Source organism: Pistacia vera, unplaced genomic scaffold, assembly GCF_008641045.1.
Source record: "Pistacia vera cultivar Batoury unplaced genomic scaffold, PisVer_v2 Contig620, whole genome shotgun sequence".
Lineage (NCBI taxonomy): Eukaryota > Viridiplantae > Streptophyta > Magnoliopsida > Sapindales > Anacardiaceae > Pistacia > Pistacia vera.
This window is the reverse complement of record NW_022196469.1, coordinates 46,096-61,282: the sequence shown is the minus strand read 5'-3', so window position 1 is coordinate 61,282 and position 15,187 is coordinate 46,096. Positions and strand designations below refer to the sequence as shown.

General features: G+C 32.4%; 2 protein-coding genes across 2 annotated transcripts; one reads left to right on the top strand and one right to left on the bottom strand.

The window, feature by feature from the left end:
- Positions 1-2,888: 2,888 nt before the first annotated feature.
- On the top strand, positions 2,889-7,669 carry LOC116110955 (glucose-6-phosphate/phosphate translocator 2, chloroplastic-like). Its single transcript, XM_031397172.1, has 6 exons — positions 2,889-3,803; positions 4,391-4,616; positions 5,147-5,369; positions 6,179-6,392; positions 7,268-7,279; positions 7,329-7,669. Exons 1-5 carry the CDS (start codon positions 3,306-3,308, stop codon positions 7,277-7,279), a joined length of 1,173 nt encoding a protein of 390 aa, XP_031253032.1. The 5' UTR covers positions 2,889-3,305; the 3' UTR covers positions 7,329-7,669.
- Positions 7,670-8,697: 1,028 nt separating this feature from the next.
- On the bottom strand, positions 8,698-10,521 carry LOC116110944 (tryptophan synthase beta chain 2, chloroplastic). The gene is made up of 5 exons (XM_031397163.1): positions 10,492-10,521; positions 9,959-10,315; positions 9,333-9,775; positions 9,156-9,250; positions 8,698-8,873 (listed from the first exon to the last, which is right to left on the bottom strand). Exons 1-5 carry the CDS (start codon positions 10,519-10,521, stop codon positions 8,698-8,700), a joined length of 1,101 nt encoding a protein of 366 aa, XP_031253023.1.
- Positions 10,522-15,187: the final 4,666 nt, after the last annotated feature.

Sequence of the window (15,187 nt, the reverse complement as noted above, 5' to 3'; positions counted from 1 at the left end):
GTTTGCAAGTATAGTGGAGACTCCGAAGAATCCCTTGGGATGAGCTTAAGAGTCGGTCTGATCATTCTTTCGATTTAAATCGCTCTTAAGTATGTTCATGATTAGATGTGATAATAACAAGGGCAATACTATCACAAGATCAGCATTACTGTATGCCACCATTGATTAGCATGAGATGTCGATGGTTGGGTGATGAGACTCATATCATAATGGCATGAGTGATGAGGTGATTCATTAGAGAATGAAGCATCGAACGTGACCGTTGGACGATTGATCACATGGGTATAATATCTTCAGTCAATGATCACTGTTATGTGCATTAGTGTCACTTTATCCTTAGACCTAAGATGTGATCATGTCTTGTGCATGGGTGCTTGTGGTTCTTTAGTACATTATCACTAGATTGTTTATATCTAGTGTGTAGTACTTGTTGGTTATGAGTTAATCATGTGTGGAGTCAAATGTGTATTCAAAAAGGAATCTAATGGCTCGGATATTATGAGCTTGAGTGTTCCAATGGATCAATGAATGTGGAGGAAGTCTTTGGTCAAAGCATTTGTGTTTTATGAATAGTTTCATAGAAACACAATTCCACATTTAAGATGATCCAAATTATGTGATCAAGTTAGAGATTTGATTATACCATGGTCTGCACTTGATCGGGACACGACATCAATGGGAATGAGGTGACATGACTAAAACGCTCAATTTTACAGGTTCATATGATCCCACTTCATTAATTGATTGGGGCCATAATATACCGCTAGGCACTAGGTTTCACTCATGGTCTGTAAGGAAAATGAATATCAAGAGTTGATATTTACCTTACTGCTAGTCGATAAGTGAACCTAGAAAGGTCACACACATTATGGATTTCTAAGCTTGATGGGAATCATGGATTCTCTCATTAAAGAGTTAATGAGGATATTAAACTTTCCAAAAGTCATAATGGACTAATTAGTAAAATTAGTTAAAAGGGTATTTTGTAATTGGATACATTAATTGTTAATTAATTAATTAAAAAGATTAAGTCCAAATAAGGAAACTTAATAAATGGATTTAATAATTAAACTTGAACCCAAATTAGGCTAGCACTCAAATGAGCATAGGTTTAGCTATTAGTTCATCCATCATAGAATAACTTAAACTGGCATAAGATATTCCAGGGATTGCCTACTAATTCAATATTTGGTGGCTATTTAAAGGAGGCTTAGGGTTCATTATTTTATAAGAGAAATATCATAAGAAAACCCTAGCCACCAATATTCTCTGTCATCCCAAGCAAGAAGTTGTTCTTAATTCCATTGTAGAGAGTTCATTCCCATCAGTGTGAGATCCTGTGTGTATCAATCTAGAGGTACCACACTTTAGGTGCTTTATGGGATACTTTATGGGGATTCAACGAGGAGAAAGAAATAGCAAAGCAGTTGGTAACTTTTTTTTACTCACTCTTATTTTATATTCCGTGTTCTTTATATTCATATATGATATGTGAAATTGTTTTTTGATATACATATACATGCATGTGTTATTTCCATTAAATTGTCATTATCTCAATCATAATGACACAATTGGGGGAAAGCTTTAAAATCCGAACAACCGGACGCTTCCGTGAAACATTCTTAACCCAAACAGATTCAGCCACCTTGGTTCATGATTGGTTCGCGCCCCCGTATTGAGAATGTACCTAGAGGGAAGCCCGTTCGATTTCGCTTAGAAATAAAAATAAATGTCACGTATTACAATATAATACATGTATCATGTAAGTTAGGATTGATGAAACGGTAAAAGATTAATTACACCTCGTAGTGTTTTTGACATATATCAATAAGAAATATGCTATAATTTTTAACTTATTCTTAAGAAAAACATAGTAACATAGTGATGCTTTGCTGTTATAAAGTAATGCTATGCTGGCAAATTAACCTCTTTGTGCATAGTTTTAATGCCTGCCAAAATTAAAGTTTGGTGTCTCACTCACTGTCTTCTATCTGTCTACAACTGTCAAAATCTTGTTGGATCATATAGTACCTTCTGATGCTTGCCTGCTGTATTAAAAATTAAAACTGGTAATCTATGTCACACAATTTGATTGTGATCATATCTCACAATTTGATATTAAAACTGTTTTAGATTAAGCCCTTAATATGACTACTTGTTGGTTTGGCATTTTGGGTCTCCAAAATCTTACTTTCTAAAAGTTTATCGGATCTAAAATTTACTTTCAATCAGCTTTTATGGAGTCAATGGAGATGGGTTCATTCCATGCCTTCCATGAATTATACTACATATATTATATATTAGGCGTGCCTTAAATTGGAGAATAAAATAAAATGGAATATGCTTTGGTTTCATTCTAAGTCCATAATGAAATATTGGACTTTGAAAATCCACTTTTTAAGACTTTTATTTTTCATTGTTGGACAGCACTTGGCGGCCCATTCTATAAACAAATTTATAATAAATAAATTGTGAAAAAAAAAAAAGAAACAATCCCACATAAATGTTTTTCATGTTTTTAATTTATAGCATTTTGATTTTTGACACAAAAACAGAACCTAACTTGGTCAACAACAAACAAAAGCAAAAACAACTAAATCACTGAGTCTAAGCCTTAATCTTCTCCTTCAACCTCTGTTACTCTTCAACCGAAGTAGTTGAAAATTTGAAGTGGGTAGTTGTTACTCAACTCAAAACACAAGTTTTGAACTTTTGACTCTGTAGCCCGTCAACAAATGGCAACATATGTTTGGCAGGAGTTGAAAGTGTTTTTTAAAAGCAAAACTCCACACCACACCAGAACCAGACTCTTTCTAAGCAAACCATCTGACTCAACTTTCTACCTTTTATAATAACAAGGAAAGGAAAGGTTGATGAAAAATACTTTAATACACCATAATAATTATAAAGATATTATACAATCACATGGCTTGATTGTCTGTTTGGTAACATTGATTTTAGATATGTTTTTTGGACTGAGATTTCAGAGAAAACAAAATTTATTAATCTTTTCTTAGTAGATTTCAAAGCCAATCTTTCCTTCTTGTATTCTTCATATCAAGCCAATCAAACCATCGCATAATAAAAAAGTCACTCCAAACAATAACAATTCTCCCTCGGTCTTTCTTTGTACTTTGGTCTTTTATACCCTCTCTCTCTCTCTCTCTCTCTCTGTGTTTGTGTTTCAGTGATTCTGTTGTGTTACAAATCATATATATTTTTTGCAAGACTGTTTTTTAATTTCTTTTGTGTGATCAAGTTTAGTTTTTTTTCTTGATTTAAACGCATCAACGTTTGATTTCAAGATGATTTGTTCGATCAAAAGTTCTGTATGCCTTCCAACGATGAGTGGGTCGGTTTCAGTTTCTCGTAAGAGATTAGTTTCACAAAAACAAGAACGATCTTCTCTTTCGCCGTTTTTACCGCAAATCACCCCAAAGTTTTCACTTTCTGTTACTAAACCCCTCCACGTTTCATCAGTTTCAAGCTTTGAGAAACCCCAGAAGTCGGTGATCACATGCAAGGCTTATGAAGCGGACAAATCGCAACCCATTGAAGGATCAGAAGTGGCCAAATCGGAGGCGGCGAAGAAGGTCAAAATCGGTATTTATTTTGCGACCTGGTGGGCTTTAAACGTGGTGTTCAATATATATAACAAGAAGGTGTTGAATGCGTTTCCATATCCGTGGTTGACTTCAACGTTGTCTCTGGCTTGTGGATCGTTGATGATGTTGATTTCGTGGGCAACAAGAATTGCGGAGACTCCAAAGACGGATTTGGAGTTTTGGAAGACTTTGTTTCCTGTAAGTGGAAGTGGGATTTGTTTAGTTGGTGAGAAAAGTGATGAAAATTAGAGAAAGTGATGGTTTTGGTTTTTGTGGGTTTGTGTTTTTATTGGTAGTCGAAAGATAATTACAGCTTGTTTGTTTGTTTGTTTGGGTGCTGAGAAAGTGAAGGAAAAAGAAAATTAAAATATTTTTTTGGTGGGTTTTTAAAAATATTTTATGTTGTTTTGTCTTTGATTCAAGATGAAAAAGTAACAAATCTTAATGGGTTTTTGTTTTAATTGTCTGTTGAAGATAATTACATTTTTATTTGTTTGGTTGCAGGGTTTCTGGGAAAGGGAAGGGAAAAGAAAATTAAGATTTGATTTTGGGTGTTTTTTCTTAATTATTTTATGTTGTTGTTTCTTGGTTTGAGATAAAAAGATCTGAAAATTTTAAATTTGGCTTAGTTAACTTATTTTAACCATTTGTTAGAATTTTCTTGCCGAACGAAACAAAGAATTGGGGATTTTTAATACTTAGGATTTGTGATTTAGTATTTATTTGTAAGCAGATGGGTTGAAGATGTTGTGATCTTAGTAGCTCTGTAATTTTGGTGCAAACAGGTTGCTGTGGCACATACAATTGGGCACGTAGCGGCAACGGTGAGTATGTCCAAGGTGGCAGTTTCGTTCACCCACATCATCAAGAGTGGAGAACCAGCTTTCAGTGTCTTGGTTTCGAGGTTTCTGTTGGGTGAGAGCTTCCCAGTGCCAGTGTACTTGTCCCTTATTCCGATCATAGGTGGTTGTGCTCTTGCTGCTGTGACCGAGCTGAACTTCAACATGATTGGTAATAAAAATCTCTGTTGTTTCTGAAAATTGGAATAGGTCCATGTTTATGATTTATCATCTGTGTTATTTGGTCAACTTCGCATTTGATTATTCTTATCTTTTACCACTGAGAAGGTTTAAAAAGAGAAAATAATCCAATTAGTGATCTAGGCATTTATCATTTGGGATTGAGAAAATACGAACTCTATCAAATTATGCTCAATTGATGTCAATCAATCTGGCAATCATTTGATGTGATGAATGCATGGAGCAAGTGCTTAGTGTAAGAAATTCTCACATCAGAAATTAAATTTAATTTGGCTTCATTAACCATAAATCCAGGTTTAGGTGTCAAAGGAGATTTTTATTCTTATGAATATATCAAGGCAATGATGAAATATTTTTGTCTGTTGAAGCACATGGGTTTGATTTAGTGGAAAAATCTGTTACTAGAGAAGGTTATTAGGGGCTTGAAACGTAATTTTAATTGTTCTGCCTTTAGGGGTTGCTGTCAGCTTACTGAATTTGGTTGGTGGCTGTCTATTTCAGGTTTTATGGGGGCCATGATATCAAACTTGGCATTTGTCTTTCGGAACATATTTTCAAAGAGGGGCATGAAGGGAAAGTCAGTTAGTGGGATGAACTACTATGCTTGTCTCTCTATGTTATCTCTCATAATTCTCACACCCTTTGCATTAGTTGTGGAGGGACCACAGATGTGGGCAGCAGGATGGCAAACAGCCATCTCTCAAATTGGACCGCAATTCATTTGGTATTACCTCTGTTCCTCGTATTGTTTTGTTGCACTGTATTTGTCTGCATGTAATTAATTTGTGTTCGTAAGATTGTTAAAGGTACAAGGTAAATTATGCTTTTACGAAAATTTGCTTGACCTGGATCAAATAACTTAAATACCTTATGTCTTGTTTGATGTCATTTTTTGATGTGGAAATCTTCACACGATTTGAATATCTCTTTATTTGACGGACTGCTTAACTTGTACGATATATATTGTATAGAGTGAAATCCCTGTAAGAAAAGTCCATTTGACACTTTGATAGCATTAAAGATGATGGATTGTGTATCGCTTGGTTAGCACTTCAAAAAAGGGTCAACTAGTTGGATGATTTACTAGTTGTTACACGATGATTTTCTTGCATTTGCACAAGGAAGTATTGTCTTAGGATGAGTTTATGGGTATTGAGTATATTGATTTAGCGATTAATATCCATCTGCTGTTTATCAAAATTGCATCTAATCAGTTGACTAGATATCACATAGTAAATTTTTGTGTTGACTTTTTGTATTTAGTAACAACTCCGTAATTATGACTTAAGGTTTTGATTATTTTTCATGTTTGCTGAAACTAGTATATATTCCGCCCAGCAAATTATAACAAGTATAATCTCAGAAGCCATATGTTTCCTTTTCCTTTTCATTTACTGTTAAATCATTATTTGTGTTAACCTTGTGCACACAATTGATTTCAATTTTAATGATAGTGATACTGTTTCTTTTCATATTTCTTTCCTTTCTTGTCTTTAACTGAAGTATTTGTGTGGCTGTTATCTTACATGATAGGTGGGTGGCGGCTCAAAGTGTATTCTATCATCTATACAATCAGGTGTCTTACATGTCTTTGGACGAGATCTCTCCCTTGACATTTAGCATCGGAAACACCATGAAACGTATATCTGTCATAGTCTCCTCAATCATCATCTTCCGCACACCTGTCCAGCCAATTAACGCTCTTGGAGCGGCAATCGCTGTCCTTGGAACATTCTTGTACTCCCAGGTAATAAGTCATGCTCCTTATGTATTAAGTATGTTTGCTTATAACTCGCTGATAGCTCCAGTTTTCAGAAAGACCAGTATGCTCTTCTGACCATTCTTGATTTTGAAGTAGCTGACTAGGACCTGAGATACAGACAGTGTTGTTTGTTTGCCTTCTTTCTCATATAACCTTGTTTCTGTGTCAAGAGTCCAAAATAAAGACTACATGTCTTGGAGGATTTTTATCACAGGATAACATGTATTATCGGCTTAGCATATCATATAAGGAACTTGACAATCTTAGCTGAATTAATATGACAACTGGAGTGCAGAATTTATCCCAACCTCTTGTGGCACTTGATCACTATTGCACTAGAGTTGAGTATCAGATGAAGGATAGGTGAAACCATTACTCAAGACTTGAAGTAGATGTTAAGCATTTCTGAAAGTAAGGGACAATTTATGGTAATAAAGTCAATATAGCAGAAGAATTACCCTTTCTTGTAGTGTCTTCTTGAACTGTCGGTTAAGTTATCTTGATTAATAACCCACCAAAACTTGCCCTTTGTTTAATTTATTGATATCAGGGGAAGAATCATCCACCAATTCTTTGAGCAGCTCAAGGTGATGCTAGCTAAACTATCTAGAAAAGTTTTATCATTGGTGTTGACAGTTAGGTTTGGTGTTAGGTGGTTTGGATCTGTCTCTTACCTAACTTAGGCATCTCATACAGACTCGTTTTGTTTGTCTTCTTTGAAGATATGCTATAGTACAATAATGGAACAGTTGAATATGCTTTGACTTTTCCTAAAAGATCTCGAAACTCATGTGCATGTTAAACAAGTTAAATATCGTTGTGAAGATGACTGTTTGCTGCCCATGTTTTCCTTACCGCAGGCAAAGCAGTGAGAGAAGTGGGGTTGGAGAGTTCATATTTCATCAAGTAAACGGCGATGATGAGATAGAGAATACATTGTTCGGTATGTGTTTAGCGCGGAGGAGTAGATTGGTTGCTGTCTTTCGGGATCAATGTTCGCTGGATTTTGGTCAGATGGACCAGCATAATAGTATCCTGGTGTAGATAATGATGAATAAAAATAAATAAATGATGATTATAAACGAACATTATACAGGGTAATTAGGGAGGCTTTTTTTTTCTGTATCTGTTGAGGAGGTTGAGGGGAGAAATGTCCCAATAAACAAGGTTAATGTCTAGAACCTTGAATGTTTGAAGGGACACAAGTAACAACAATGTGGACAATTTGGTTTCTTTTAAGAATTTGTTCCTTGGATTATATTTGTTTCATTCTATTAAAGTTTTCTTGGAAAAGTTGAAGGGCAAGTTGAAAATTGATTCACTGAATGCAACACTTCCAATGTATAACGCCTCTTCTTGCATTGAAAGGGCAGGCATTTTACTTGGGCCAACAACTACTTACTTTAATGTGGCTTTGGGCTATTTCCAAAGCCTTCTACTTTCTGACCCTTTTGATGATGGGCTTAAGGGTTTAGGTCAACCCATTAAGATCTTGGCCCAAAGTTATAGGCCATTCTTTTTTCTAGTAGTGTACCACTACGAGAGTTATTCTCTAGTACTCAATTCTTTTTGGAATTACCAAGAGAGCCCTCAAATGTTGACTAATTTTTAAGAATTCTTGAATTATCCTCTAATTTATTCTATAAATATAATTATACAAAATTTCAAGGAATTAATATCATTCATCAGAAATAAAATGCACAGTTAAAGGGCAATTTCATAAATTTATCAACGTTTCTGTTGATAATTTAAAAAGGTTTGGGTTAAATTAACACTTCTTCTTAAGATTCTCCAAACCCACATGTCTTCTTCCCTTAAATCAGCTCTGACAATTAATTAAGAAGACATGTGGGTTCTTAGCTTTGGTCCTTTTGGATAGAGATTCCATACACAGTGAAAGTATTCTATGTATGTTTTTGTAGCTCTTGTCGAATACGGTGTCGTATGGAGGAGATTGAAGTGAGCACAACATCAACAATGCACATCAAAAATATGCGGGTCCGGTGGAGAGATTTTACACTTCTACTCAAAATGCATCTTCATTAAAGCTACAATAGATTGATACATATTATTCTCCCCAACTCCAAAAGAGGAAAATGGAAGAGGGAGAGATGAGTAGCAGAAAAACGTTTCCAATCTAAATTTCATGGAATAATTCTGAGAAGCTTATAATACAAAATTGAAATATAAAATACTAGTACAATGTTAATGGAGCTTTTCCTTAAGACGGAATAACTCACTTATTCATTGGCAGTCCAATGAATTAAATTGCTGTGTGCAAACATCGCCATCAAACTTTTAGATGCTTGATGGCTGTTTGAACATCTTTATCACCTCTACCACTGCAGTTAAGCACAACTCTTGTCCCGTTAGGGAGGGTCGGGCACAGTTGCTCCAAATATGCCAGCGCATGAGACGTCTCCAGAGCTGGGATTATGCCCTCTAGTTGCGATAATCTCTTGAAAGCTGCATGCAAAAAAAAACGTAATAAGGGATATGAAAAAGGAGGTGAACTATTAGATGAATCTACTGATACTTGACTCTCTTAGCCTCAGAGATTGAACTTCAAATCTCCAAGTAAATAACTTAAGCATATAATACCTTGTAAGAAATGGCAGAACAGTTATTAGTTTGAAAAGTTTGAAAGACAATGACGGAAACAGGAACCATAAACAACTACTGGTAACCATAATCCACCCATGAGAACTCAGAAGCTTTAAAATGGAAAAATCTAATGTCAATTCATACCTTCCAATGCTTCGGTATCAGTGACAGAATGGTACTCAGCGCGCCCTTCATCTTTCAGAAAACTGTGCTCAGGTCCAACTCCAGGGTAATCCAAGCTGCATGACATGTTAAAATTTATAAGAACACATGAAATTAAAGAAGGGGCGGAAAAAAACAAAAAAGAATCGGAAGTCTTACCCGGCACTAATGGAATGTGGCTCAAATATTTGCCCATCGTCATCCTGTAATAAATAGCTCATAGCTCCATGCAACACCCCAACTTCCCCTATGGTCAAGGTAGCAGCATGTTTACCAGTGTCTATGCCAGAACCTGCAGCCTCAACACCAATCAACCTAACATCCTGGTCATTGATAAATTCATGGAAGAGACCAATGGCATTTGAACCTCCTCCAACACATGCAACCAGAACATCTGGCTTTCCACCCCATTTCTCCATAGCTTGTTTTTTTGTTTCTTTACCGATCACTGCATGGAATTCTCTAACCATCATGGGGTATGGATGAGGACCAGCAACAGATCCCAATATATAATGGGTTGTCTCGACATTAGTCACCCAATCCCTTATAGCTTCAGATGTAGCATCTTTCAGCGTGGCCGTCCCAGAATGGACTGATCGAACCTGTATCATAAAACGCAAGGTTTCCAATCATAATAATCAATACAAGTTAACTCAATTAAGAGAATTAGCGATAAAAACCAATTACAAGGGGAAAGTAATTCAACAAAAATATTTTAAAACATAGACAACAAATCATATTCACCAAAGACTACATATAACTACATAATAAAAGGAATAACAAACCTCAGCACCGAGAAGACGCATTCTGAAAACATTAAGAGCCTGCCTTTCCATATCCTGGGCACCCATGTATATAATACACTGTAAACCAAAACGGGCACAAACAGTGGCAGTGGCAACTCCATGCTGACCAGCCCCAGTCTCAGCAATAATGCGTTTCTTACCCAACCGTTTCGCAAGCAAAGCTTGTGCAACAGCATTATTAATCTTGTGAGCACCAGTATGATTCAAGTCTTCCCTCTTTAGGTATATGAGTGGCCCTTCACCATTCGGACGCTTGTAATGCTCTGTTAACCTCTCTGCAAAATAAAGTGGACTCTCCCTGCCAACATAGTCTCTCAAAATCCCATTTAGCTCGTCCTGTTTATCCCAAAAATTACAACTCGTTACATATTAAACTCATTTTGGTACCGATCAAATGACATTGTAATCATCAAATTGAAATAAAATGCAACTTAATACAACAAAAAGTACCGAAAATCTTTACCCCATAAAACATCAAACACCATTTTTACATCAAATTATTATTTGGAAACCGAAAACAACTGAAGATATTCACCACCCATTGCACATTAAACTCATTTCTATATTTAAAAAAAAAAACAGAAATCACATTACAATGTAATCATCAAATAGAAAACCAGAAACAACTTATTTTAATATCAAAATATAATGAAAACAGCCGGAATCATTTACCACTCATCACACATTAAACTCATTTTCTTATCAAAGAAATCGATTATCTTGCAATGTAAAACATCAAATTCAAAATTTTAAAAAAAATAATAATGCATTGAAACGCNTGAGAAGACTTAAAAAAGGTCGGAGAACTATTGTAGCAAGGTCAGCATCGGTTATAGAAGAAGGAGATTCGGTTTTGAAAGTTTGGAACTTTATCTAAGGTACAAAAACTAAACTCATTTTAGTATTTACGTAGTTGCATGTGTGAATTATGTGAGTATTTTTCATGGTCATTTTTATTTATTTATTTATAAAGTGGTATGGAAAATGTAATGAAAATGATTAAAATAAAAAAAAAAGTTCATTTTTGGGTTGAGTGTAAAGTACATCAAAGAAGAAAACTTACTGCTCCAGTGTGTTAAACCTATTTAAACGACTTTTTCCCACCCAAGGTTTGCCTTAACGATACTTTCTTATCCAAAAAGTTTTAAAATACCATTTTTTCACCCAATCGTCAGGTCCGTTAGTAGTTTTCGTGATGTATAAGGGCATAATGGTCAAAAGACACTTAAAAGCAAGGGTATTATTGTCGATTAATAATTAAAATTTGAAATTGAAGTGTAGGGCTTGGGCACGTGTCCATTAAAGTTGATAGTTGAAAGAAAAGGAAAAAGAAACGCACAAGTCATTCGACTTTTGTGTGTTTTTGAAGCAGAGACTTGAGAGTTTTGGTCAGGCACGTAGCCACATATTGACTTGTGGGTTCAATTGAATTTATTGAATTTTTCAAAAATTTTAAAAAAGTATTTATAGTTTATAGGTTTTACAATTTTAACCTTACTTAACTTTATGTTGACCCCACAAAATAAATTATTAATTAATATTTTTTAAACTTTTATCTTTTCTTTATTTTCTCTCTTTTTCTCTCATATTATATTTTTCCTTTGGTTGTATACTCAAAAAAGGCTACTCCTTTGGATTACAAGGTAAGATGACACTAATGTTATTTTTATTTTTTTACTTAAAATTAATTTTTTTCTTTTAGCTTTCTTAATTGATGAAAGATCATGAATGATGAGTTTTTGTTGAGTTTAATAAATGAGTTTGAAATAATTCCTAGATTTTGATGTGGGTTTTGATTTAATCTTGTTTATGTTGAGGTATGATTGTTGTTTTAAGTTGGGTTTGATACATTGTGGTTAGTTATTGAGTTAATTTTGAATATGGTTTAAAGAATTGATGAAACTCTAAGTTGTAGAGATTTGGGGATTTGGTTTAATTTCGATATATTGGTTAGTTGCTTGATATTTAGAGTTAGATTTGATAAGTTTTCATGGGTTTATGAGTTGAATTTTATTAGGTTAGTAGAAATTGTTTGAAAAACCTAAGTTATGAGCTGAATTTTGATAAATTTGTGTTGTTTTCTAATTGTAATTGCAAATAAATTATATTTCTGATAATAAAAATTCTTTTATTTTTTCAGTTATGGACAAGTTTTTTATCAAAAGAAAGTTTTCTAATGAGGAACCGTCAATTGAACAAAACATAAGGCGTCACGATAGTGTTTACAATGAGCCTATGGAATCTAGTTCAAGACAAACATATGTTAAGCTTAACTTGAGTAGTCTTCCTACAGATCCTGGATTGAGGATTAAAATTTTAGAATATCATCTTAATGATAGAGACAAAGTGAGAAAAACATACTTGCAAAAAGAACCTTGCCAACCATACAATTATAATTTTAAAAAGTAAGCAATTGAGAATTTAATGCGTCGTTTTAATCCCATTTGGTTTAGAGAATATGCAAATTGGTTGGAGTATAGGGTAGAAAAAGAGGGTGTTTTTGTTTGTGTTGTTATCTTTTTAGATATGAAATTAGCATTGATATAACCTGTGGCAACTGTAAATGTTGAAATAACATTTTTTGCGATGAAGATTGTGAAAAATGGACTACGGAATCGAATGGGAGATCAATTGTTAAATGATTGTCTTATTACATATATTGAGAGAGAGATATTTGATGGAGTTGTCAATGAAGCAATTATGCAACGTTTTCAGAATATGAAAAATCGTCGAGGACAATTGTATAATTGATAATTTAGTATATATAACTTTTAAAAGTACATTTTTTATGTTTATTACTTCAGTATATATTTTATTGTAAATTTATCAACTTTGATGTTTTGAATCCACTGACTCAGAACCTTGGTTACGTCCTTGGTTTTGGTTGATGTGTTCGACTGCCTTCTAATGATTATCTACGGCGACCGATGAGTGTTAACGGCGAGGTTGACTGGCAGTGGAGTGGCGGTTTGCAAGTTTAGGGTTTTGGGTTTGTATACAGTGTTAACGATAGGGGTTAGGGGTTGTTGACAAGGACTTTTTTCGATGAATGACGAGGTTTTTGGCGACTTCTAATGACAAGTTGGTCTTCTGATCCCTTTTTGAAATTTGTTCAAGCTTTCATTTGTCCCTTCCCAGTAGTTTTATGATTCCAAAATTTCTTTTCTAAAAGTTTGATTTTATGTTTTGATGTAATGTGTTGAAGTTTATTATGCTGTTTGATGCATAATTGTTGACGTGTGTGATACAAAAATTGGCTTTATTTGTTCGAGCGGTTTGAGGTGATGACTTAGGGGTGAGCGGTTCCGGGTACCCTGCATTTTCCTGGAGAACCAGAACCGGAACCGCACAGTGCAGGTTCTTCAATTCAAGGAACCGGAACCTAAAATGCAGGTTCTGGTTCCTTTCCAGGGTACCCTATAAAAAATCAATTACCCCCCTATTAGTTTAAAAAATAACAAAAACACCTTATAAGTTTACAAATACACCCCTAACAAATTTTCATTATTTATTCATTTGTGTCCAATGTAACTCATAACCTGTAATCTCTAAGCAACACTTGAATTCAATCAATTCATCACAATTCACATAAAATTCGTCAATCAAAACCAAAACACAAAAAATTATCATCACAATTCACATAAAATATAAATATTAATATAGTTAATTATAATTTAATGTTATAATTGTAATTGGGTATTTTATAATATACCAAATATAATTTAGTAAATTAATATTAGAAACACAGTAATGTTATAATTAAATAAGTGATCATACTACAAGTAAATTGTAATTATAATAATTAAGTAATATACTATTTAATGTAAGTAATATATAATTAATTAATTGTTTTAATCATTTAATTAAGTATTGTAATTGTTTATAATAGAATGTTATAATTAATTAAATATCATACTATAAATTTATAATATAATGTTATAATTAATAAAATTATAATATTTGATTAAGTATTGTGTAAATTAGTAAATTACTAATGTTTATAATATAATGTCATAATCAATTAAGTAATCATTTAATTATGTAATGTTTTATAATTATATGATCATAATATAATAGATAATGTAATGTTATAATGAATTAAGTAATCATACTATAAATCTATAACTTAATATATAATAATTAAATTTCAATCATTGATTAATATACTAATTTATAATGAAGTTATATTGATTAAGTAATCATTTATAAATATTAAGTAATGTTATAATTAATTAAATTTTTAACGTTAATTAGTAATGTAATAATATAGTAAATTACTAATGTTTATAATGTAACGTTATAAATTCATAACTAATTATGTAATTATGTAATCATTTAACTATGTAATGCTATAATAAGTAAGTGATTACATATAATGTAATATAATAATATTATAATTTATTGAGTAATTATTAACTATAATGTAATGACTTAATTATGTTATAATGAAATGTTTATAAGGTAATGTTATAATTAATTAAATTTCTTATCATTTAATTAAGTATTATGCTAATGTTTATGTAGTAAATTAGTAATTATAATATTTATATATAATGACATATCAATTAAGTAATTATTTAATTAGTGAATGTTAATTAATTAATAATCATTACATAATGTAATGTTATAGTGAATTAATTATAAGTAATCATACTATAAATTTAATGTAATTTAAATTAATTAAAATTTTAATCATTTAATTGAGTTTGTACTAATGTTTATATAAAATGTATAATTGATTAAGTAATTATACTATAAATCTATAACGTAATGCTATAATTAATTAAATTCTAATATAAGCAATTATTACTATTTAAATTATGTTATAACTTAAAGTCAATTAATTAAGTAGTAATCAATTAATGTAATGCTATAATTAATATACTAAAATTAATTAAGTAATGTTATAAAATTATAATTAATTAAGTAATCATTTAACTAAATGTAATGTTATAATGATTAAGTATGATATTTAACTAGTAATTAAATTTATTAAGGTTATCAATTTATCATATATAATTAATTAATTACTAATTTGATTATAGATATACTTAGAACTTGAAATTGAAGTAAATAACTAAATATATTATTACTCAATCAAATACTCTTTTATTCAAAAATAATTCTTTAATACATAAAAAATGTAAAACACTTTATTGGTCATAATTCCATATTCACTTAATTGATCAAAACTTTAATATTAATGTA

What these genes read in the sequence shown, in the direction of transcription:
- LOC116110944 (XM_031397163.1), bottom strand. Translation starts at nt 10,521, where the DNA reads ATGGGTGGTGAATATCTTCAGTTGTTTTCG. An exon ending in CCACATTCCATTAGTGCCGG is followed by an intron (nt 9,251 to 9,332) that starts GTAAGACTTCCG and finishes CATGTCATGCAG; the next exon opens with CTTGGATTACCCTGGAGTTG. An exon ending in TGATACCGAAGCATTGGAAG is followed by an intron (nt 8,874 to 9,155) that starts GTATGAATTGAC and finishes TTTTGCATGCAG; the next exon opens with CTTTCAAGAGATTATCGCAA.
- LOC116110955 (XM_031397172.1), top strand. Translation starts at nt 3,306, where the DNA reads ATGATTTGTTCGATCAAAAGTTCTGTATGCCTTCCAACGATGAGTGGG. An exon ending in TTTGGAAGACTTTGTTTCCT is followed by an intron (nt 3,804 to 4,390) that starts GTAAGTGGAAGT and finishes TGGTGCAAACAG; the next exon opens with GTTGCTGTGGCACATACAAT. An exon ending in GCTGAACTTCAACATGATTG is followed by an intron (nt 4,617 to 5,146) that starts GTAATAAAAATC and finishes TGTCTATTTCAG; the next exon opens with GTTTTATGGGGGCCATGATA.